Here is a 26223-nt window from a genome sequence, read left to right as displayed (position 1 = left end):
TTCAGGATTCTTTGAAGAATAGAAAGTTCAGAAGGACTGCATTTATTAGGAAAAAGTCAACTTACTGAAATGCTATTTAAACTTCTTCTGAGACTAAATTATTAACTCTAACTTCTCCTAGAGCTTTGTCTATCTATCTATCTGTCTATCTATCTATCTATCTATCTATCTGTCTATCAATCTGTCTATCTATCTATCTGTCTATCTGTCTATCTATTTATCTATCTGTGTATCTGTCTATCTGTCTATCTATCTATCTATCTATCTATCTATCTATCTATCTATCTATCTGTCTATCTATCTATCTGTCTAACTATCTGTCTATCTATCTATCTGTCTATCAATCTGTCTATCTATCTATCTGTCTATCTGTCTATCTATTTATCTATCTATCTATCTGTCTATCTGTCTATCTATCTATCTATCTATCTATCTATCTATCTATCTATCTATCTATCTATCTATCTATCTATCTGTCTATCTATCTGTGTATCTATCTATCTGTCTAACTATCTGTCTATCTATCTATCTGTCTATCTATCTATCTATCTATCTATCTATCTATCTATCTATCTATCTATCTATCTATCTATCTATCTATCTATCTATCTATCTATCTATCTATCTATCTATCTATCTATCTATCTATCTATCTATCTATCTATCTGTCTATCTATCTGTCTATCTATCTATCTATCTGTCTATCTATCTATCTATCTATCTATCTATCTATCTATCTCTATCTATCTATCTATCTATCTATCTATCTATCTATCTATCTATCTATCTATCTATCTATCTATCTATCTATCTATCTATCTGTCTATCTATCTATCTATCTATCTATCTGTCTATCTATCTATCTATCTGTCTATCTATCTATCTATCTATCTGTCTATCTGTCTATCTATCTATCTATCTATCTATCTGTCTATCTGTCTATCTATCTATCTATCTATCTATCTATCTATCTATCTCTGTCTATCTATCTATCTATCTATCTGTCTGTCTATCTATCTATCTATCTATCTATCTGTCTATCTGTCTATCTATCTGTCTATCTATCTATCTGTCTATCTATCTATCTGTCTATCTATCTATCTATCTGTCTATCTATCTATCTATCTATCTATATATCTATCTATCTATCTATCTGTCTGTGTATCTATCTATCTATCACTTACTAGCCAAGCCTAGCAACTAGAATAATGCTAGCAACATGCTAGTAACTTGCTGTTCTTTTTAAAGCACGTTAACAACATGCTAAACATGCTAGCAACATGTTAGTTACTTGCTAATCATGCTAGAAACATGAGAGCAGCATACTACTACCTTGCTAATCATGTAAAACATGCAAGTAACATGCTATAAACATGTTAGTCAGTAACATTTTACTAGCATGTTTTTACATGATTAGCAAGGTAGTAGTATGTTGTTTTCATGTTAAAACATGCTAACAGCATGTTAATAATGCTAAAACATGCTAGAAACATGTTAAAACATGCCAATCATGCTAGAAATATGCTAACAACATGCTAATCATACTAACAACAATCTAATAACTTGCTAATCATGTTAAAACATGCCAGCAACATGATAGTAACTTGTTAATCATACCAGAAACGTGTTGTTAAAACATGTTAAAACATGATAACAGTATGCTAGCAACATGTTAATCATACTAGAAACATGCTAGCAACATGCTAATCATACTAGAAACATGCTAACAACATGTTAGTGACACGCTAATCATGCTAGAGACATGGTAACAGCATGCTAATCATGCTAAAACATGTTAATCATGCCAGAAACATGCTAGCAACATGGTAATCATACTAAAAACATGTTAACAACAATGCTAGTGACAAGCTAATCATGCTAGAAACATGCCAAAAGCATGCTAACAATGCTAAAACATGTTAACAACATGCTAGTGACATGCTAATCATGCTAGAAACATGTTAGCAACATGGTAATCATACTAGAAACATGCTAACAACATGGTAGTATCATGCTAGAAACATGCTAACAGCATGCAAATAATGCTAAAACATGATAACAATTTGCTAATCAATGTGTTAATCATGTTATAAACATGCTAGCAACATGCTTATCATACTATAAACATGCTAACAACATGTTAGTGACACGCTAATCATGCTAGAGACATGCTAACAGCATACTAATCATGCTAAAACATGTTAATCATACCAGAAACATGCTAGCAACATGCTAATCATACTAAAACATGTTAACAACAATGCCAGTTACAAGCTAATCATGCTAGAAACATGCCAAAAGAATGCTAACAATGTTAAAACATGTTAACAACATGCTAGTGACATGGTAATCATGCTAGAAACATGTTAACAGCATGTAAATAATGTTAAAACATGATAACAATATGCTAGCAATGTGTTAGTCATGCTATAAACATGCTAACAACATGCTAATCATACTAGAAACATGCTAATTGCATGCTAATTATGGTAAAAACATGTTAACAGCATACTAGCAACATGCTATTCATACTAGAAACATATTAACAACATGCTAGCGACATGCTAATCATGTCAGAAACATGCAAACAGCGTGCTAATCATGCTAAAATACGTTCACAACATGCTAGCAACATGTTAATCGTGCTACATACATGCTAGCAACATGCTAATCATACTATAAAAATGTTAACAACATGCTAGTGACATGTTAATCATGGTAGAAACATGTTAATCATGCTAACAACATGCTAGTAACTTGCTAATCATGCTAACAACATGCTATCTATCATCTGTCTATCTATCTATCTGTCTATCTATCTGTCTATCTGTCTATCTATCTGTCTATCTATCTATCTGTCTATCTATCTATCTGTCTATCTATCTATCTATCTGTCTATCTATCTATCTATCTATCTATATATCTATCTATCTATCTATCTGTCTGTGTATCTATCTATCTATCACTTACTAGCCAAGCCTAGCAACTAGAATAATGCTAGCAACATGCTAGTAACTTGCTGTTCTTTTTAAAGCACGTTAACAACATGCTAAACATGCTAGCAACATGTTAGTTACTTGCTAATCATGCTAGAAACATGAGAGCAGCATACTACTACCTTGCTAATCATGTAAAACATGCAAGTAACATGCTATAAACATGTTAGTCAGTAACATTTTACTAGCATGTTTTTACATGATTAGCAAGGTAGTAGTATGTTGTTTTCATGTTAAAACATGCTAACAGCATGTTAATAATGCTAAAACATGCTAGAAACATGTTAAAACATGCCAATCATGCTAGAAATATGCTAACAACATGCTAATCATACTAACAACAATCTAATAACTTGCTAATCATGTTAAAACATGCCAGCAACATGATAGTAACTTGTTAATCATACCAGAAACGTGTTGTTAAAACATGTTAAAACATGATAACAGTATGCTAGCAACATGTTAATCATACTAGAAACATGCTAGCAACATGCTAATCATACTAGAAACATGCTAACAACATGTTAGTGACACGCTAATCATGCTAGAGACATGGTAACAGCATGCTAATCATGCTAAAACATGTTAATCATGCCAGAAACATGCTAGCAACATGGTAATCATACTAAAAACATGTTAACAACAATGCTAGTGACAAGCTAATCATGCTAGAAACATGCCAAAAGCATGCTAACAATGCTAAAACATGTTAACAACATGCTAGTGACATGCTAATCATGCTAGAAACATGTTAGCAACATGGTAATCATACTAGAAACATGCTAACAACATGGTAGTATCATGCTAGAAACATGCTAACAGCATGCAAATAATGCTAAAACATGATAACAATTTGCTAGCAATGTGTTAATCATGTTATAAACATGCTAGCAACATGCTTATCATACTATAAACATGCTAACAACATGTTAGTGACACGCTAATCATGCTAGAGACATGCTAACAGCATACTAATCATGCTAAAACATGTTAATCATACCAGAAACATGCTAGCAACATGCTAATCATACTAAAACATGTTAACAACAATGCCAGTTACAAGCTAATCATGCTAGAAACATGCCAAAAGAATGCTAACAATGTTAAAACATGTTAACAACATGCTAGTGACATGGTAATCATGCTAGAAACATGTTAACAGCATGTAAATAATGTTAAAACATGATAACAATATGCTAGCAATGTGTTAGTCATGCTATAAACATGCTAACAACATGCTAATCATACTAGAAACATGCTAATTGCATGCTAATTATGGTAAAAACATGTTAACAGCATACTAGCAACATGCTATTCATACTAGAAACATATTAACAACATGCTAGCGACATGCTAATCATGTCAGAAACATGCAAACAGCGTGCTAATCATGCTAAAATACGTTCACAACATGCTAGCAACATGTTAATCGTGCTACATACATGCTAGCAACATGCTAATCATACTATAAAAATGTTAACAACATGCTAGTGACATGTTAATCATGGTAGAAACATGTTAATCATGCTAACAACATGCTAGTAACTTGCTAATCATGCTAACAACATGCTATCTATCATCTGTCTGTCTTTCTATCTGTCTGACAGACTGTATTGCCTTCAAAACATTCAAGCTTTAGACTTTAAAACTACTTTTAACTTCAATCTATTTCAGTCTGACAGCAGTCTGACAGCAACGTTGTACCTAATCACATCGACCTGTAGGAGATTGTATTAACTGAGGTTGTGTTGATTGTTCACAGACGGCTAAACGGCTTCCCTGGGTTTCGCTGACGTCACCATCGCTTCACTGAAGATGGACACACTGGAGTCGGAGTTGACTTGCCCAATCTGTCTGGAGCTTTTCGAGGATCCTCTACTGCTGCCTTGCGCCCACAGCCTGTGTTTCAACTGCGCCCATCGCATTCTCGTGTCCCACTGCACGTCGTTCGACGAGTCCAGCAAACCGTACTCCGCCTTTCAGTGTCCCACGTGTCGCTATGTCATCACCCTCGACCAGCAGGGTCTAGAAGGCCTCAAGCGCAACGTCACTTTGCAGAACATCATCGACCGCTTCCAGAAGGCCTCTCTGAGCGGCCCGAACTCGCCAACCGAGACGCGCCGCTGCAACCCGCCGCGCAACCGCGAGCCGTTTCCCTCGGCGGTGGATGACGGCACGGCCATGAGTTCGCCGTGCGAGGCCGTCCAGTGCCAGTTCTGCGAGCAGGACCCGCCACAGGAGGCGGTGAAGACCTGCGTCACGTGCGAGGTTTCGTACTGCCAGGAATGCCTGCGCGCCACTCACCCCAACAAGAAGCCCTTCACGGGACACCGGCTCACGGAGCCCGTGCCTGACTCACGACTCAGAGGACTGGCCTGTCCCGAACACGGAGAGGAGAAGGTCAACATGTACTGCGTGACTGATGAGCAGCTCATCTGCTCGCTCTGTAAACTGGTCGGGCATCACCGTGAACATCAGGTGGCGGCGCTGGGAGAACGATACGACAAGCTGAAGGTAAGAGGCAGTTTTACAACATTGTAATATTTCGCTGTAAAATAAAAAAAATAAGTAATAAAAATAATATTTTACATATTGCAGCTGAGTTTTTAAAAATAATAATAATAATCATTTAAAATCAATGTAAAATCTTGTTTGCTGTGCTTGTTTGCAGGGCTGTACTATTGTTATTAATTATTATTGCTAAATAAAAATGACTAAATAAAAACAAAAGAAATATTACTACTGTAATATTTCACTGCATTTGCTGTGCTTGTTTGCAGGGCTGTACAATTTACAGTAATAATAATAATAATAATAATAATAAATCACTGTAAAATAAAAAAAATAAAAATAAAAAGAATAATAATTTACATATTGCAATTGGAATTAAAAAATAAAACTAATCATTAAAAATATTGAAAATAAAAGTCTTGTTTGCTGTGCTTGTTTGCAGGGCTGTACAATTTATTATTATTATTATTATTATTATTATTACCAAATAAAAATGACTAAATAAAAACAACATTAGAAATGATACTACTGTAATATTTCTCTGCAAGATAAAAATAAATAATAAAAAATAATTTGCATTTTGGATTTTTTTTAAATGAAAAAATATTGCTACTGGTATTTGAAATAATAAATAATAATCATAAAAAATATAAAAATAAAAGTCAGACGTGCTGTGCTTTTTGCAGGGCTGGACAATTTATAATAATTATAATAATAATAATAATAATAAATATTATTATTATTATTATTATTATTACTAAATAAACATGACTAAAAACAAAATAAGAAATATTACTTGTGTATTATTTTTACTCTAAAATTAAACAAATGTAATAAAAATAATTTACATTATGGTATATTATTTAAAGTTAAATATTGCAATTGGGATTTAAAAAATAATAATCATCATAAAAAAATCTAAAAATAAAAGTCAGGATTGCTGTGCTTGTTTGCAGGGCTGCACAATTTAATATTATTATTACTAAAATGACTAAATAAAAACAAAATAAGAAATATTACTATTTGCAATATTTTACTGTAAAATAAATGAAACAAAAAAACACTTTATATAATAACAATAATAGTAATAATAGTACTTATTATTATTAATAAGTACTAAAGAAAAATACTAAATAAAAACAAAGTAAATATTACTATTGTAATGATTTACTGTAAAATAAAAATATTTAATATTTAAGACAAAAAATTACATTAAACCTGTTAGAGATTACTTAAACTGGATAAATTGTATGCATTTATTTGATGACCACAGGTTTTGAAAATGATTTTTTTGTATTAAATTTTGTATTAAAAATCAAAATTAAAACCAACAACAGAATTTCAGAAAAAATAAAATGTTAATAAGTTCTCAGATGGTTAAAGTTTTACGAATTGACAGGCTTTTTGAGCATTCAAGTTTTATTAAATCGTTTAAAACAAATCCAGAAATATTTAAATGGAAAGCAGAATTAGTAAACAAATAAAACTGATTTCATAAGGCTTTTATTATGAAATGGAGATTGTTGATGTTTTTTGGTATACAATGGATTGTTAGCACTCTGAATTCTGATTGGCCGATCTGGATTCAAAAATGCTTTTTCTGTATTGAGCTGTTCAGTCGTGACAGAGATTTGTAGGCCAACCTGGCAGGATAATTCACTCTGGGCTCCCTCAGGAATTTCATGTGGGTTTTTATAATAGAGCTTTTCTATTTATGAGTTAAATAAGGTCTGTGGTTTACATTCCTTCAAGAGACTTTCTTGTTTTGTTCTACGACATAACTTACAGGCAGACCTCAAAGTTTGTGCACTTTCAAAATGCAAGTTGTTAACATTTGCATTATGAGAACTACAGTGGTTATGCGATTCATAAAGCACATGAACTCACATCTGTATGATTCAATACTGTTACTGTAAAAACACTCCTGACATATTGGCTCAGAAATACTAATGTTCTTCCAGGCTTTTGGACTATAATCTCAACTGCTCCATTAATGCCAAGTTTATATATTGCTTGGCAACATTTAGGCTAACAAACTATAATTCTTGGCAGAACAATTTTTAGGCATTTTTCTTTTATCATATATGCCAGCATTTTATAAAAACAATAAGCTCCTTGAGGCTTTGTGTTCATAATATAATCAGTTTTGTAACTTATTATTGTATTATTATTATTATTATGATATATATGGGTCAAAGATGTTAAGATGTGTAACAATATTTATGTAAAAATTCAAACAACATGCTTATTCTGACTTGTAAATATTAAAATATATAAAAGAATAAGGGAGCATATTACATTTTCTTGTGTTTTAAATGAGTAAAAAAATAAAATAAAAATGTGGAATTACAAATAATTAGTATTTGGGGTGAAAGTAATTTGTCTTTTAATATGTCATAAGTTGATTTTTTATGTAAATATGCCTGACGAGATTGTTACATTGAATAACATTTTAGTGAGTGTCTTCTGTAAATTAGGGAGAAATGTATGACATTTATTTTTTGTTTTAATTAATTTAATTGAATTTAATTAAAATTAAACAGAAAACTTTATACATATATATATATATATATATATATATATATATATATATATATATATATATATATATATATATATTATTATTATTATTATTATTATTATTATTATATTTATTTATTTATTTATTTATTTATTTATTTTTGGAAAACAACAATTTAAAGCAGTATTACACTTATTGTCTTTATTCTTAAACCCTTTTTTGTCTTTGACCGATACATACACTGACCAAAATTATAAACGCAACACTTTTGTTTTTGCCCCCATTTTTCATGAGCTGAACTCAAAGATCTAAGGCTTTTTCTATGTACACAAAAGGCCTATTTCTCTCAAATATTGTTCACAGATCTGTCTAAATCTGTGTTAGTGAGCACTTCTTCTTTGCCAAGATAATCCATCCACCTCACAGGTGTGGCATATCAAGATGCTGATTAGACAGCATGATTATTGCACAGGTGTGGGTGGCATGTCTGGTGAGTATGCTGGCCATGCAAGAACTGGGATGTTTTCAGCTTCCAGGAATTCTGTACAGATCCTTGCAACATGGGGCCATGCATTATCATGCTGCAACATGAATGGCACAACGATGGGCCTCAGGATCTCATCACGGTATCTCTGTGCATTTAAAATGCCATCAATAAAATGCACCTGTGTTTGTTGTCCATAACATACACCTGCCCATACCATAACCCTACCGCCACCATGGGCCACTCGATCCACAACGTTGACATCAGCAAACCGCTCACCCACACGACACCATACACGCTGTCTGCCATCTGTCCTGTACAGTGAAAACTGGGATTCATCCGTGAAGAGAACACCTCTCCAAAGTGCCAGACGCCATCGAATGTGAACATTTGCCCACTTGAGTCGGTTACGATGACAAACTGCAGTCAGGTCGAGACCCAGATGAGGATGACGAGCATGTAAATGAGCTTCCCTGAGACGGATTCTGACAGTTTGTGCAGGAATTCTTTGGTTATGCAAGCCGATTGTTGCAGCAGCTGTCCAGGTGGCTGGTCTCAGATGATCTTGGAGGTGAAGATGCTGGATGTGGAGGTCCTGGGCTGGTGTGGTTACACATGGTCTGCGGTTGTGAGGCCGGTTGAATGTACTGCCAAATTCTCTGAAATGCCTTTGGAGATGGCTAATGGTAGATTAATGAACATTTAATTCACGGGCAACAGCTCTGGTGGACATTCCTGCAGTCAGCATGCCAATTGCACGCTCCCTCAAAACTTGCGACATCTGTGGCATTGTGCTGTGTGATGAAACTGCACATTTTAGAGTGGCCTTTTATTGTGGCCAGACTAAGGCACACCTGTGCAATAATCATGCTGTCTAATCAGCATCTTGATATGCCACACCTGTGAGGTGGATGGATTATCTCGGCAAAAGAGAAGTGCTCACTAACACAGATTTAGACAGATTTGTACACTGTGTACACAGAAAAAGTCTTAGATCTTTGAGTTCAGCTCAAGAAAAATGGGGGCAAAAACAAAAGTGTTGCGTTTGTAATTTTGGTCAGTGTGTGTGTGTATATATATATATATATATATATATATATATATGTATATATGTATATATGTATCTATATATATATATATATATATATATATAAAATTATGAATATACATTATTTATTATTGTTAATAAATATTATTTATTATTATTATATAATTTAATTTAGGTTTAATTCTATGTAATTTTATATTAATTATTAGATTAATAAATAATCTGAATTACATATAAATTATATATTTATATAAATTGCTAATAATATATTATTTTAAATATTTAAATATAAATATTTAATTCAAATATACATTTGTATTCATTCTTATTTTATATTAATTATGAATAAAAATATGAATAAAAAGTATAAATATTAATAAAGTTTTTTTTTCCTGTTTATAGTATAGTAAGCATAAGTTATAACACTACAGTGTATAATAATAAAGTGAAGATAATGAGAATCACCTTAAAGAATGAGAAGTAGTTTTTTTTTATTAAAATACAATATATATTAATTAAAAGTGTATAAAACCTTAAAATTGGAATAATATAATGACTTTTTATAAAATGACATTTATTGGTTATTTTACATCTTATTATATCTTTATATTATTTTATTACATTTACATTATTTTATATATTATTAAGCACTACCTGAAGTACTAAAACAACTAAAACTTAAATAATGAGAATCACCTTGAAAAATAATTAGAATTACAAAAAAGTTTATACATTTTATTTATAAATAAACATTTTATAAATTGTGCATAAATGGAATTTAAGCATAGAATTTCCTTAATTGCCATGATGATAATGTCATAATGCAATAATAATAATAATAATAAGAAGAATATATGCTGATATGTAAACAGATGATAATAATAATAATAAACAAGATAATAATGTTGAAATAATGCAAAAATAAAAAAAATAAAATAAAATAAAATAAAATAAAATAAAATCCTAATGATCCTAAAAACTAGTGTAAATTGTTTTAAATATAACTAAACCTATTTTATTTTACCTTGTTGTCATTTTCACTTAATTTAACTTGAAGGACTAAAATTAGCTTTTGTAAAAAATGTAAAAAAAAAAAATGTAAATAATGAGAATCACTTTTTGTATTAAAAAAAATAGTTATATAAAATTAATTGTCCTTTAAATTTGTATATGGTACTAAAGATATTAAACAAGAAAGCAATGTTAAAATAATGCAAAAAATCCTAATGTGTCTAAAAATAGGCTTTTAAAATATTCTTTAAATTTAATGCTTTTCTGTTTCTTGATTTTGGGGTGAAATGTGACCTGTGACCTCCTGTGTCATCTATACACAGTGAAAAAAAGGTCAAATTTCAGGCTGATCTCTCAAAGCCAGCAACCTCTGCATGTGTGTGTTTTTGCTGGAGGGAATGAATGATTCATGTGCTCCGTGCTGCTCAGACATTGTGCTGTGGCTCATTGAGCTGTATGTTGTGTTGTAGCATCATATGACCTATTTTACAGCTCGACGACGTTCTGAAGCTTCAGCGGCTCTGCTGTTAACATGACTTGTCTGCCTGATCATGCTTGTGCTGATCATGTGATGCACAAAAACACGTGTCGAATGTGACTCAGAAACAACGCTGTAACCAGCGTATACATAACGGTAGTATGATGATAGTATGTATGTATTTTTATTAAATAATAAGAATCCTCTCAGAATAACGAGGATTTCAAAATAAAAAAGTTTTGTTAATTTTGTAAATTAAATTAAATTAAATTTAAGCATAAACATGTTTTACTTCAGTTACATTTCTCATTTATGTTTAGCCAAATTTAAATAAAAAAAACGTTAAAAATTAAATAAACTAGAGCTAATAAATGAAAAATGAATAAGAATTAATAAAAAAATTATAGACATATTTTAAAAGGTAAAAAAACACAGAACAAAATTGCTAAAACTTTAATTAAAATTAAAGTGAAAATGTAAACTAATAAATAAAAACAAATAAATTAGAATGAATAAAAAATGTATAGACATATTCAAAAAGGTAAAAACCACACAACGAATTTCCTAAAACTTTAACAAAAATTGAAGTGAAAATAAAAACTAATAAATAAAAAAAGAATTTAAAAATGTATAGACATTTAAAAAGGTAAAAAAAAAAACACACACACAACAAAAAATTGATAAAATTTTAACAAAAATTAAAGTGAAAATAAAAACTAATAAATAAAAAAATAAGACATATTTCAAAAGGTAAAAACCACACAACAACATTGCTAATAACTAAAAAAATATATAAAAATGAATAAAAAATTAAAATGAAAATATAAACTTAAATTTTAAAAAAATAAAATAACAAAAAAATATATATTTAAAAAGGGAAAAACCACACAACAACATTGCTAATAAATAAAAAAATTATTAAAATGAATTAAAAAGTAAAATGAAAATATAAACTTAAATAAAAAAAAAAAATGTATATATATATATATATTTAAAAAGGTAAAAACCACACAACAAATTTGCTAAAACTTGAACTAAAATTAAAGGAAAAAAATAAACATAAAAATAAAATCTACTAGTCCTATATGTTACTAAAATAACACTAAAATCACATTAAGAACATGTTAAGAAAAAACAAAAATCATCTAAACCATCATTTTATGTAATTTTAATGTATTTAATGATTTTTCAAATCCTAAAACCTTTTCCAAGTTAAGATCTTACAGTATCTGTATTTTTGCTTAGAATGAACCTGACTAGATACAAAACCTTGTATAACTGTTATTATTTATTGTAATAAATAATAGACAAGAGGTTATATTTGCTGCAAGAAGATTTTAGACAGCCTAAAGTGGTTATAAATCATTCAGACGAGCCCTTTTCTTTTGACACGCAAACACGACTGAATGTAGAAAACGCCCTTTAGAAAATTAAACCACAAAAACACTGTGAATCACTTCACTCCAGTAATGTGGTTTCTGTAGAGCTCAGTGTTTTTCTTTTCTTTGAATGTTTTGCTCATTGGCTAAAAACGAAAGGTTTAAAACATAGCTTTCATTTCTGTGAAATGATCTAATGATCTGTGCAGATGTTGATGTGTGAAAAACAATCGTTCAGCTCTTTATGCATGCATTGCTTGCTGATGTTTTGCGCTAGTATTGCTTCGATTGTTTGCATGAATTAAACCGGGTGTGGGATTCTGCACTGGGATGAATTATTTAGGTGCATTTTGGTGCATTAGGCAAAGTAGTGATAGACTTTTTTCTTTGCAAACGCACTTTAACGTTCTCAAAGGCGGACAATAAGTGGAAAGTAATTCGAAACGGACGAAAAAAGGAAGTCAGGCGGTTTCCTCTTGCTGGAAAGCGTGTTTGTTTCTACACCTTTGTCTGGAAGCACCGCTGTTCCTTCCTGAGAAAAATCCGATCGCTGGGAATGACTGGCGTGAGTGGAAGCTCCGCGTCCACAGACACTACTGTAATAATTTCCAGCGCTCATGTTTCACTGGGCTGTGTCAGATGGCTGCTCTCGCTCTGTGCTTTGAAAGCAGTTTCTCTTTGAAAATGAGCGTGTTGTGCAGAAATATCAGCTGAGACTCGTTATTTTTAACATGCATATTTTAACTTGCGTATTTCTTCCGTCTTATTTGCTTACGAACGAGGCCTGTGGAAACATTTCTGAACTTCTACCGGATCTTAGGAAGAAAAGGGAAGAAAAAACAAATGACATTTCTTTAAAATCTTTAAAGTTGTTTCCAGTAAATGGAGAGCTTGAGTGTTCACCTCAGGGCATACAAGATGTAGATAAGTTTTGAGTTTCTTCATCAGATTTGGAGAAATGCAGCATTGTGTCACTCACCAGTGGATGTGAATGGGTGCCGTCACAATGAGAGTCCAAACAGCTGATAAAAACGTAACAATAATACACAAGTAATCCACACCACTCCAGTCCATCAGTTAACATCTTGAGAAAATAAAATATATATATATATATATGTGTGTGTGTGTGTGTGTGTGTGTGTGTGTGTGTTATTTTCATGTTTATAATTTAGTATTTTTTTGTTTTGTTTTTTTGGGGTTTTTTTGGTATTTTAGTATTTTTCATTTTGTTTTTATTAACTTAATATTTCTATTTATCTTACTTTTTTCATTTTAGTTTTAGTCATTTATTTTAACCTAAAATTATTTATTTCAGTTGGTTGGCAAGGCAGCATTTTTTTTTTATTAGAGGCAGAATTTCTCTCTCTCTTTTTTTTTATTTAAGTTTATTTATTTTTTATTTTATTAATATTAATATTTTAGATTTTTTTAGTATTTTAAAGTTCATTTTTATTACTTATCTATATTATTCTATTTATCTTATTTTTATTTTCATTTTTGTTTTAGTTATTTATTTTAACATAAACTTATTTATTTCAGTTGGTTGTCAAGGCAGCATTTCTTATTTTTTAGAAATTGGAGCATTTCTAATTCTATTTTTTTTTTAAACTTTTAAAAACTTTTTACATTTTTTTTAAGTTCAAGTTTATTTTTTATTCTAGAACCATTTCTATTTTTTATTTTTTAGTATTTTTAATTTCATTTTTATTAACTTAATATTTCTATTTATCTTACTTTTTTCATTTTAGTTTTAGTAATTTATTTTAACCTAAACTTACTTATTTCAGTTGGTTGGCAAGGCAGCATTTCTATTTTTTTTTTTTTTTTTAGAAATTAGAGGCAGCATTTCTAATTCTATTTTGTTGTTGTTGTTGTTGTTTAAAAATCTTAACTTGTTTAAAAATTGTATTCATTTTTTATTTTATTTTATTTTATTTTTATATATTATATATTTAATATTACTATTTAATTTTAGTCATTTTATTAATTAAAATTAAACATACTTATTTTAGTCGTTTCTAACTTTTATTTAAATTTTCAGTTTAAATTCTTCATATTTTATTTTATTTTATTTAAATAAAAATGATTTAGGTAACAATAAGAATCATTTCCTGAAGTTAAAATCCCATTCACAGTATCCATAAATAATTATGTATTATGAATTAAATGGATTGTATTTTAGCTGAAAGCAACAGTTTTAAATTAAAAACGTCTTAGTGATGGATTTGTTTCAGTTTTTGTCTTCTTAAGATGCTAACTGATAGACTGTAGTGGTGTGGATTACTTGTGGATTATTGTGATGTTTTTATCAGCTGTTTTAGACTCTCATTCTGACGGCACCCATTCACTGCAGAGGATCCATTGGTGAGACTGGAATGAACTGTTCCTTCAACTATGTCTGTTAGATTCGAAAGAGATCTTGAGGTTAAACTGTATTCAAACTGGAAATAAGATCTGATAATAGACAAATATAAAACTGAGCACCTTTCATTGTGCTGTGAATGTGTTCATCAGTGAGATCTCATTGTTTCGTACACTTAATGGATCCCTTTTTGAAATGTCTCTAATGCCTGCATCAATAGCAGCTCCTGCTCAACATTTTCCCCACCTTTCTATGGCTCTTCACACCTGAACATGTATTGCATAAATGATTTAGTGGTTCAGATAAAAGCCTCTATTTTTGTGCAGGCCGAGGCACTTTGAAACGCAACTGAAAACTCTGTGGCCTAAAAAACTTAAAAGGTGCTGTAAGTGATGTTCACCGCTCCATTCGGAGTCATGTGGGATTTTCCTACTTGATATCGTCTTCCTATTGTAATGGCGTTTCTTTGCTCATACTCTGAAGATGACGTACTATATAGGAAAAAAATGGGAACGCTAGTGTTAGCTTTACAACTGTGTGATTGTCAACAACATCTCCTGAGGGTAAATGATGCTAGAGTTTCGTTTACTAGTGTATTATCATCAAAAGTGAGGATCATTTACTGTGTTTCACATCTAGAAATGTTGCTAAGCAGGTTTAATCGTCATGAAAATTTGCTGAAAATGTGCTCACCCTCAGGTCATCTAAAATTAGGATGAGTTTGTTTCTTCATCAGATTTGGAGAAATGTGTCATTCCATCACTTGCTCACCAATGGATGTGAATGGGTGCCGTCAGAACGAGAGTCCAAACAGCTGATAAAAACATCACAATAATGCACAGGTAATCCACACCACTCCAGTCCATCAATTAACATCTTGAGAAGACAAAAACTGAAACAAATCCGTCAATAAGACGTTTTTAACATCAACCGTTACTTCTGACTAAAATACGAGTCCATAATCCATAATATAAAATTCTTTATGGAGACTGTGAATGGGATTTTAACTTCAGGAAATGACTGTTGTTGTTCTTTAATTAAAATAAAGCTGAAATATATATATATATATATATATATATATATATATGTATGTATGTATGTATGTATTTTTTTTATTTTTAATTTAAGTTTATTTATTTTTTATTTTATTAATATTTATATTTTTTTTCTGTAAGAAAATTACCAATAATGGGGGAAAAAACAAGAACCATTTCTATTTATTATTATTATTATTATTATTATTATTTTAGAAATTAGAGGCAGCATTTATAATTTATAAACACTTTTTAAAAATATATATTTATTTTTATTTTATGTTATTAGTATATAGTATATATTTAATATTAATATTTAATTTATTTTTATTCCAGTTTTAGTCATTTTATTACTTAAAATTAAACATACTTATTTTAGTAACTTCTAAGTTTTATTTAAATTTTAAGTTTAAATTCTTCATATTTTATTTTATTTAAATGAAAATGATTTTAGGTAACAATAAGGGTCATTTCCATAAAATGTAAAATATGAAGAAAATTTTATTAGAAATGCTGAGTGAAATATGCTTAATTTGAAATAGTAAAAATTACTGAAATAATATTTTTTTAAAACTGAAAAAAAAAAAATATATATATATATATATATATATATATATATATATATATAATACAATAAAACTAAATAAAAATATTAAACTTAAAAAACTTAAAAAAAAGTTTAAGCTGAAGTACAAAAATTATTAAAGCTAAAATGGAAATAGAAATAAATTAAGCGAAACAATTAATTATAGTATATTAATAAAAAACTGTTACTTTAAATTGCAATAATAATATTTAACAAAATTACATTTTTTTCAGTATTTTGATCAAATAGATACAGCCTTGATGAGCACAAGAAACTTCTTTAAAAAAAACATTAAAAAATGAGACTGATCCCAAACTTTTGAACAGCAGTTTAAGTTGAAGATAAATAAATTACTGAAACCAAAATGGAAATAAAAATAAATATAAAGAAATGTAAAAGAAATATTAAATATTAATATTAATATTAATCATTAGATGATATCATAAAAATATTAATATTATTAAGAAATATAAAAAAATACAAAAGCATAGAAAAAACAAGAACTAAAAATGTATAAATTAAACTTTTTTTTTATTTTATTAATATTTATATTTATTTTTTTCTATTAGAAAATTACCAAAATTGAAAAAACAAGAACTGAAAATATAAAAACCACATTTTCACTGAAGGAAGAGTTATTATGGGTTAATACTTTTTTAAATTACCCTTTGTTTATATATTTTCAATTTTCATTTTTATATTTTAGTATTTTTTTTTGTATTGTAGTATTTTTCATTTCATTTTTATTAACTTAATATTTCTATTTTGTTTTTTTAGTTTTAATAATTTATTTTAACCTAAAATTATTTATTTCAGTTAGTTGGCAAGGCAGCATTTTTAATTTTTTTTTTTTTTTTTTTTAGTTTGAAAAAAAAAAAATTCAAGTTTATTTATTTTTTATTTTATTAATATTTGTATTTTTTCATCATATTTAATTTATTTTTATTGCAATTTTAGTTTTAGTCATTTTATTCCTTCAAATTAAACATACTTATTTCAGTCAGCATTTCTACTTTTATTTTATTTTATTTTATTTTATTTTAAAATATTTTATTTTTATTTAAGCTGTATTTTATTTAAAATTTAAATTTAAAGTGTTATTTTAATTAATGAAAATGATTTTAGGTAACAATACCAGCCATTTCTTGAATTTAAAATCCATAAAAAAATGTATATTATGGATTAAGGTCTTGTACTTTAGCTAAAAGCAACAGTTTGAACTTAAAAGCGTCTTAATGATGGATTTGTTTCAGCTTTTGTCTTCTCAAGATGTTAACTGTTGTAGTGGAGTGGTGTGGATTACTTGTGTATTATTGTGATGTTTTTATCAGCTGTTTGGACTCTCATTCTGACGGCACCCATTCACATCCACTGGTGAGCAAGTGATGGAATGGCACATTTGTCCAAATCTGATTAAGAAACAAACTCCTCCTAATCTGGGGTGATCTGAGGATGAGCTCATTTTCATTTTTGAGTGAACTATTGCTTTAATATTGATGCAAACACTTTGACCTGCTCGTTCTTCAAAATTTAGGTTAAATTAGAATCATCTTGTTGTTTTTCAGAGAGCAGAATCCTGCATTGTGTGATTCACCGCTTATGATTAATTGTGCATGCATACTTCCAAGCAAGCACAAAAATGCAGGACAAAAAGGCCTGATTATGTCAAATCCATAATTTAGCTCTTGTTTTAATTTTTGCATTATTGCTGCAATATTCATCACTGTTCTACAGTAACCTTGTGTGTAATCTGCTGTGTTTTCAATTGCAGCAAAAATGAAGCAGGATTGTTTTTTATTTGCTATTAAGGTTAAAACGCCAAAGATAAACAGAGACGTATAATCTGCCTCAAAATGTCACAAATCGGAGCTCCGGCAGAGAATACGATTTCCATCTCTGTGATCGTCTATTTTTAGCGTTGTGCACATTACACATGCTCTCTTTGGTCTCTTGTCGTCGTTTGAACTCACTGACCTCATTTCCTAACCTTACAGATGAAACTCAAGAGACTCAAATGTCATGTTTTACATGCATTTGCTGCTTCGTTTACTGTTGAATCAGCTGATATTTGTGTTAAATATATCTTTAAGGAAAATGAAGAAATGTTAAATATTCTGCACTGTTTCTAGGTCACGAAACAATTTAGCAAATTAGTGTCATGTTGTGAGCATTTGAACTTGTTTGTACAGACGGTCAGATTTTCTGCTCTAGCGTGATCTAAAACTAAAAACATGACCGTCAGATTGTGATAGTGTTACTCCAGTGCGGCTTTTTAGCGTCATTTAAATACATTATAGTTTTTTCTTTTAGCATTTATATACAATTATAGATTTTTTATATTACATTTAAAGTTGGAAGTAATTTTGTTGTGTTCATCTTTTTTTGTCTGTATAGTTTTTGTTATGTTTTAGTTTTAATTTATTTAGTTTTAGAACTTAAACTAAATAAAAATGCCAAATGCTAGCAAAAAAAAAAAAAAAAAGCACAGTTTCTATTTTTTATATATATATAAAATTATATTTTATTTGTATATTATTAGTTTTCATTTCAATTTAAATTTTAAATTGTGTATATATATATATATATAAATTATTATTAAATTATTATTATTATTATTATTATTTTTTTTTTTTTTTTTTTTTTTTTTCAAGTTTTAGTAATTTTGATTGATTTATTTTTCATTGTGTCTTGGAAACTATATGGAAAAAATTAGTGTTTTGTATTTATATTTGTATTTTGTGTGTGTATTTTATTTCAAGTACTTACATTTTTTATTTTTCAGTTTTTTTCTGTTTTTTAATTTTATATTTGCATTTTTCATCTTAATTTTAAAGTTTTAGTATTAGTTTTTTTTAAATTATGTCGGTAGAGTTTAAGTTTTAGTTTTTGTTATTTTAGTATTGTAATAAAATTGAGAAATGTTGCGTTTGCAACTTATATATATTTTATTTATATAAAACTTATTTTTTTATTTGATTTTTTTGATTTTTTCAGTTAATGTTTATCTTATTTAAAGTAATGAAACTTTTTTTGATAGTTTTTGTATTAGATTTTATTTTTAGATTTTTTTATTTAATTTTATTTTGATTTTTTTTTATTTTTCACTTTATTAGTTTTTTATATCTTTTTTTTTTAGTTTTTGTTATTTTAGTACTTGAAAAATGACAAATGTTGCCTTAGTGACTAGGTGAAAAAACATTTTAATTCTATTAAAATGAAATGAAAATGTTTTTTTATATATATATAGTTTTTGTATTAGACTGTATTTTTAAATTTAAAGTTTTTTTTTTTTCATTTTCATGTATTTTGTAAATAGTTTTTTTTAGGTTATTCAATTTTTTTAAAACTATATTTTCTTTATATTTAAGTTTTAGTTATTTTACTACTTCAGCTAAACAAATGAAACATTTTTTATACTTTTAATCTTTTTTCAGTGTTTTTTTATTATTTTGATGTTTCGTAATTTTTTTTTTTATATATTGTTTTCTGTTTATATATTTTTTTTTAGTTTTGATATTTTAGTACTTTAAAAATTACAAATGTTGCAACTAGGTGAAAAAAAAATAAATTAAATTAATTGGTTAAAATTTAAAAATAGATATATTTTAATTATATAAAAATTTGAATTTATTTTATTTCTATTAATGTTTATCTTATTTTAAGTAATAACATTTGTTTATTTTTATATTTTTAATTTTACTTTGAAGTTTTTATTTTTTATTTTGATGTATTTTTGTATTTTATGTATTTGACATATTTTACGTATTTTACATAATTTGTGTATTTATTTATTTTTTGGTTATTCGTTTTTTATTGTCTATATTTTTTGAAGTTTTAATTATTTTAGTACTTCAGCTAAACAAATAAAAAAAAAAATGTTGCTCTAACAGCTAGCTGAAATGTTTTATTTCGGTCAATTTTTATCTAATTTAAGTATTTTTTTTATAGTTTTTGATTTAGATAACAATTCATGCTCATTTTCACTCATAATATCATCTGATAATATCATTATGACTGTAACATTTTGTATTAAACTTGCAAAATGCAAAATAAAAGCGTTTTCAATCGTGATCTCAGACGTTTGGACTCAACTGCACACAAGCTGAAATGAGGCTGTAGCTCATCAAACAGACTTGATCTACTTTTTTTTTAATACCAAATCCGCGGCAGACGCTTTATTCCCTCCCCCATGACGAGCGTTAGCGCTCAGGCCCGCGGGCTCTCGCGGACACACGACGTTTGACGTGCTGAACAACAGATCGGAGCATCAGTGCGTGAGTCCCGCTTCAGACGCACGAGCGCAAACCACCGGCTTCAACTCAATAATGGATGTAGGAAATTTGGTAGATGATTTGGTTGTGCTGTTGTGCTCAATGAGTTAAATTGTGCTGAAATGATTGAAGTGACATTTTAAAGAGCCTTTCTTCTGTTGTTGTTGTTTTTCCACAGCAAATGTTGGACTCCAACCTCAGCAATCTGATCAAGAGGAACAGCGAGCTGGAGAACCTGATGGCCAAACTCATCCAGACGTGTCAACATGTGGAGGTACAGGTTTATTACAGGATTATTACAGCTCTTTATCCACTTAAATGAGTTCATTATATTCACTTTAATGTTTGTTTTACTTATTTATCACAGACTGCAAATGTTTTAGTAGTCCGATCAAACTTTCATTAGTTATTTTAGTATGTGAAAAAAATACATTTTAATTCTATAAAAATTTGAATTTATTTTATTTTATTTCAGTTAATGTTTATCTTATTTTAAATAATGTTTTTAGTTAATGTGTATCTTGTTTCAAGTAATTACATTTTTAATTGTTTCAGTTTTCATTTTAATTTTTCATTGTAATTTGACTGTTTTTGTAAGTTTATTATTATTTTATATATTATGTATATATAAAATAATAATATTTAATATATTATATATTATTTTATATTATATTATATATATATATATATTTGTATTATATTTCTATCATATATATATATATATATATATATATATTATATCTGTATAGTTTTGCTATTTTAGTACTTAAAAAAATGAGAAGTGTTGCCTTTGAAAACTTCTATAAATTCTATAAAACATTACATTTATTTATTAATTTATTAATTAATTTATTTATTTTTAAAGTTAAACTAATTTTTGTAATTTTTGTTTTTGTAATTTATTTGTTAAATTTTAGTTGTTACTTCATTTAATTGAAAAATGTGCAATGTTGGCTTGGGAGCTAGCTAAAATAAAGTACATTTTTCACATTTATTTTTTATTTCAGTTAATGTTTATCTTATTTCAAGTCATGAAAATGTGTTTATAGTTTTAATTTTAGATTTTAGTATTTATAATTATAGTTAAGTTTTAGTAATTTACTTTTTTGTCTTATTATTATTATTATTTTATTTTTTTAGTGATGTCTATATATTTGTTAAGTTCTTTTAGAACTTCAACTAAACAGAAATTAAAACCATTTATATAAAATGAAGTGTGTTATATATACAATTTTATAACACACACACACACACACACACATATATATATATATTATAGATTTTATTATATAGGTTATAGTTTTTTTATAGGTTTTATTTTTATATTTTTAGTTTTCATTTTAATGTTTTATTAATGTTGTTAGCATAGTAGTAATTTACTTTTTTGTAAATATTATTTATTTTATTCTATTTTTTTAGTGATGTCTATATATTTTTTGAGTTATTTTAGAGCTTCAACTAAACAAAAATGTAAAAAAATGTTTAACAAAATAATTCAATAATTCAAAATAATTCAAAATAAATATAGCTAAAATAAAGTATGTTATATATATATATATATATATATATATACATACATACTTTATTTTAGCTATATTTATTTTGAATTATTTTTTTATATATATACATACGTGTGTGTGTGTTATTAAATATATTTTTTATAGGTTTTATTATATAGGTTATAGGTTTTTATAGGTTTTATTTTTATATTTTCAGTTTTCATTTTAGTTAATGTTTTAGTAATGTTGTTGGCATAATAGTATTAGTTTTTGTTTTGTTTTTTTCTATATGATGTCTATATAAGTTTTAAGTTTTTTCCCTTGGCAAATAGCTAAAATACAATTTAGTTAAGCTGTATTTTGAAGAATTTAAGCCTATTTTAGGACCATTGGGATGTATTTTATTTTATTTTATTTGCATTATTTTGATTTTATTTATATAATACAGCAATTCTGATGATTATCTTGATTAAATAGTTTTTTTTTATAAAATACTTATCTATTTTATTATATCACTGCTGTTTTTGTTTTATAAAACCACAAACTGTGATTTTTTTTTTTTTTTCAACTAGGTTGAAAAGCTTTATTTCTTATTTCTTTCTTTTTTTTTTTTTGTTTATTCATTTATTATGTCTATATATATATATATATATATATATATATATATATTAGTACTTTAAAAAAAATTGTTTCCTTTGCAACTAGGTGAAAAAATATTATTTTAATTCTATTAAAAAATTAATTCAAAATTTGAATGCAATTAAATAGTATGACTTTTTAAATAAAATATAGATTTATTTGATTGTATCACTTATGTTTTGGTTTTATAAAACCACATGTTCTGTGATTTTACCACAGTTTAGACATGCAACTTTATGCAACTGGCCTCCAAATGATTTATTTCCTTTGTGTTTTGTATTTCTTGACATTTTTATTGTGTATTTTGATTTGTTTCAGCACAATGCGGCTCATCAGGAGAGCAAACTGGCAGAGGAGTGCGACACGCTCATAAACATCGTACAGCAGAGAAGACAAATCATCGGCACGAAGATCAAAGAAGGAAAGGTAATTGAGCAAAGGATGCATTAAATTGATTAAAAGTGACAGCAAAGACATGTATGATGTTACGAAAGATTTCTGTTTCAAATAAATGCTGTTCTATTCATCTGTGAATCCTGAAAAATCAAATGCATGGCGGTTTCAGGTTGACTTTAATGCTGAGTTGATCTTAAGTGGGAAAGAAGTGAAAGGCTTTGAGATTTTCCCTCAGAGGAAACTCTGTTTCCTTCCTTACTGCAGGTCAATGTCAAAGGTCAATTATGTATTAGCACAGCCAGAGGATTCGATTCTCAGACCAATGGCAGAGATTTGCTCCTGTTTTAATCATAAACTCACTTCATTTTGATCAATTTCACAGAAAACACGACTTTATGTCTTCATACCTGTTTAAGAAAATATACATTTACTGTAAAATAAGACAAGAATACTGAGGAAGAAATTCATTTTTTGCAGTGTTATCAGAAGGTACAGTCACATTTATTTCCATATTTTCTAAAAGTTTGGAGCAGAGCTATTTGAAAATGTTTTTATAGTTTTATTTTTAGTTGTAATTAATTCTTATTAGTGTTTTTAATGATGTTTATGTCGTTTTTAGGCTTTAGTTTAGCTATTTTAGTACTTCTAAACACAAATGAGAAATGTAGCTGAAATAAAATGTTTAAAAATGTAAAAATGTAACTTTTTCCTAGTATTTTATTTTATGTTATTCCAAGTTATTATTTTTAATACATAGTTTTAGAGTTTATTTTATATTTTCGGATTTCATTTTAGTTATAGTTTACATTTTAGTAATTTTGTTGTGTTTCCATAATTACATTTTTTTTTTTAGTTTTTGGTATTTTAGTACTTCAACTAAACAAAAATGAGAAATGTTGCACTGGAAACTAGCTGAAATAACATTTTAAAAAATGTAAAAATTGTATGTTTTTTTTGTAGTATATATTGTTTTATTTCAGTTTTCTAGGATTTTTTTTCATATAGTTTTAGAGTTTATTTTATATTTTCAGATTTCATTTTAATTCTAGTTTACATTTTAGTGATTTTGTTGTGTTTCCATAATGTTAGTTTTTTTTTGTTTTGTTTTTTTGTTTTTTTTAATCGTCTATATCGTTTTTAAGTTTTCGTTTTTAGTTTTCGGTATTTTAGTACTTTAAACAAAAATGACAAATGTTGCATTAGCAACTATCTGAAATAAAATAAAAAAAATGTAAAAAATTGTACATTTTTTTTTAGTATTTTGTTTTATTTCAGTTTTCTAGTATTTTATTTTATTTTGTTTAATTCAGTTCATCTTATTTCAAGTAATTATTTTTTCATATAGTTTTAGAGTTTATTTTATATTTTCAGTTTCATTTTAATTCTAGTTTAAATTGTAGTCATTTTGTTGTGTTTCTGTAATTTAATTTTTTATTATGTCTATATAGTTTTAAGTTTTCATTTATTTTTAGTTATTTTAGTACTTTAACTAAACAGAAATGAGAAATGTAGCTGAATTTTAAGAAATGTAAAAATTTTACTTTTTTGTAGTATTTTATTTTATTTCAGTTAATCTTATTTCACATAATTCTTTTTTTATATAGTTTGGGTTTATTTTATATTTTCAGTTTACATTTTAGTAATTTTGTTGTGTTTCCATAATTGTACTTTTTTGTTATTACTAAGTCTATATAATTTTTTAGTTTTCATTTTTAGTTTTTGGCATTTTAGTACTTCAACTAAACAGAAATGAGAAATGTTGCATTGGCAACTAGCTGAAATTTAAAAAAAAAATGTAAAAATGTAACAATTGTATTTTTTTCAAAAATCATTTTGTTTTATTTCAGTTTATTCAGTTTTATAATATTTTATTTTATTACAGTTAATTCAGTTCATCTTATTTCAAGTAATTCTTTTTATATAGTTTTAGAGTTTATTTTGTATTTTCAGTTTCATTTTAATTCTAGTTTAAATTGTAGTCATTTTGTTGTGTTTCTGTAATTTTACTATTTTTTTAATTTTATTATGTCTATATAGTTTTTAAGTTTTCATTTTTAGTTATTTTAGTACTTTAAACAGAAATGAGAAATACAAGTGAAATAAAATTTGAAAAAAAAAATATATATATATATATTTTTTTTTTTTTCTAGTATTTTCTTTTATTTCAGGTAATTCAGTTCAGTTTTTTTATTATGTGTATATAGGTTTTAAGTTTTCATTTTTATATTTAGTTATTTTAGTACTTCGACTAAACAGAAATGAGAAATGTAGCTGAAATAACATTTAAAAAAACGTGAAAATGTAACTTTTTCTAGTATTTTCTTTTATTTCAGATAATTCAGTTCATCTTATTTCAAGTAATTCTTTATGTAGTTTTAGAATTTATTTTATATTTTCAGTATTCATTTTAATTATAGTTTTATAAATTATACACTTTATAAAACTAAATTATAACATTTTAGTAATTTTGTTGTGTATCTGTAATTTTACTTTTTTTTTTTTTCTTTTTATTAGTATCTTCTTTTATTTCAGGTAATTCAGTTCTTATTTTAAGTTATTCTTTTTTCATATAGTTTTAGAATTTATTTTAAATTTTAATATGTTTTCATTTTAATTCTAGTTTAAATTGTAGTAATTTTGTGCTTCCGTAATTATATTTTTTATGATGTCTATATAGTTTTAAGTTTTCGTTTTTAGTTTTAGTTATTTTAGTACTTCAACTAAACAGAAATGAGAAATGTAACTGAAATAAAAATTTTAAAAAATGTAAAAATGCAATGTTTTTTCTAGTATTTTGTTTTATTTCAGTGTATTTATTTTATATTTTACATTTTCAGTTTTCATTTTAATTCTAGTTTAAATTGTAATAATTTTGTTGTGTTTCCGTAATTTAGCTTTTTTTTTTTTTTTTTTTTTTTTTTTTATAAAGTTTTTAAGTTTAAGTTTAAGTTTTTTTAAGTTTTCGTTTTTTTGTGTGTGTTTTTTTTTTGGTAAAATTTTTTGAAAAT

General features: G+C 27.2%; 1 protein-coding gene across 5 annotated transcripts in view; it reads left to right on the top strand.

Annotated features, from left to right (window-relative positions):
• Nucleotides 1–26223, top strand: part of mid1 (midline 1) — an 85584-nt gene that overhangs the window by 42557 nt on the left and 16804 nt on the right. For all 5 annotated transcript variants that reach the window (XM_051119786.1, XM_051119787.1, XM_051119785.1 and 2 more), the window contains exons 2-4: nt 4759–5510; nt 20860–20955; nt 23138–23245. In XM_051119786.1, the coding sequence (XP_050975743.1) occupies nt 4812–5510; nt 20860–20955; nt 23138–23245 (903 nt within the window). In that variant the 5' untranslated portion in view covers nt 4759–4811. The remainder of the gene's footprint in view (nt 1–4758; nt 5511–20859; nt 20956–23137; nt 23246–26223) is intronic.

The sequence above is a fragment of the Labeo rohita genome, chromosome 9, assembly GCF_022985175.1.
Source record: "Labeo rohita strain BAU-BD-2019 chromosome 9, IGBB_LRoh.1.0, whole genome shotgun sequence".
In the NCBI taxonomy this organism is placed as follows: domain Eukaryota; kingdom Metazoa; phylum Chordata; class Actinopteri; order Cypriniformes; family Cyprinidae; genus Labeo; species Labeo rohita.
This window is presented reverse-complemented; position numbering and strand designations above follow the sequence as displayed.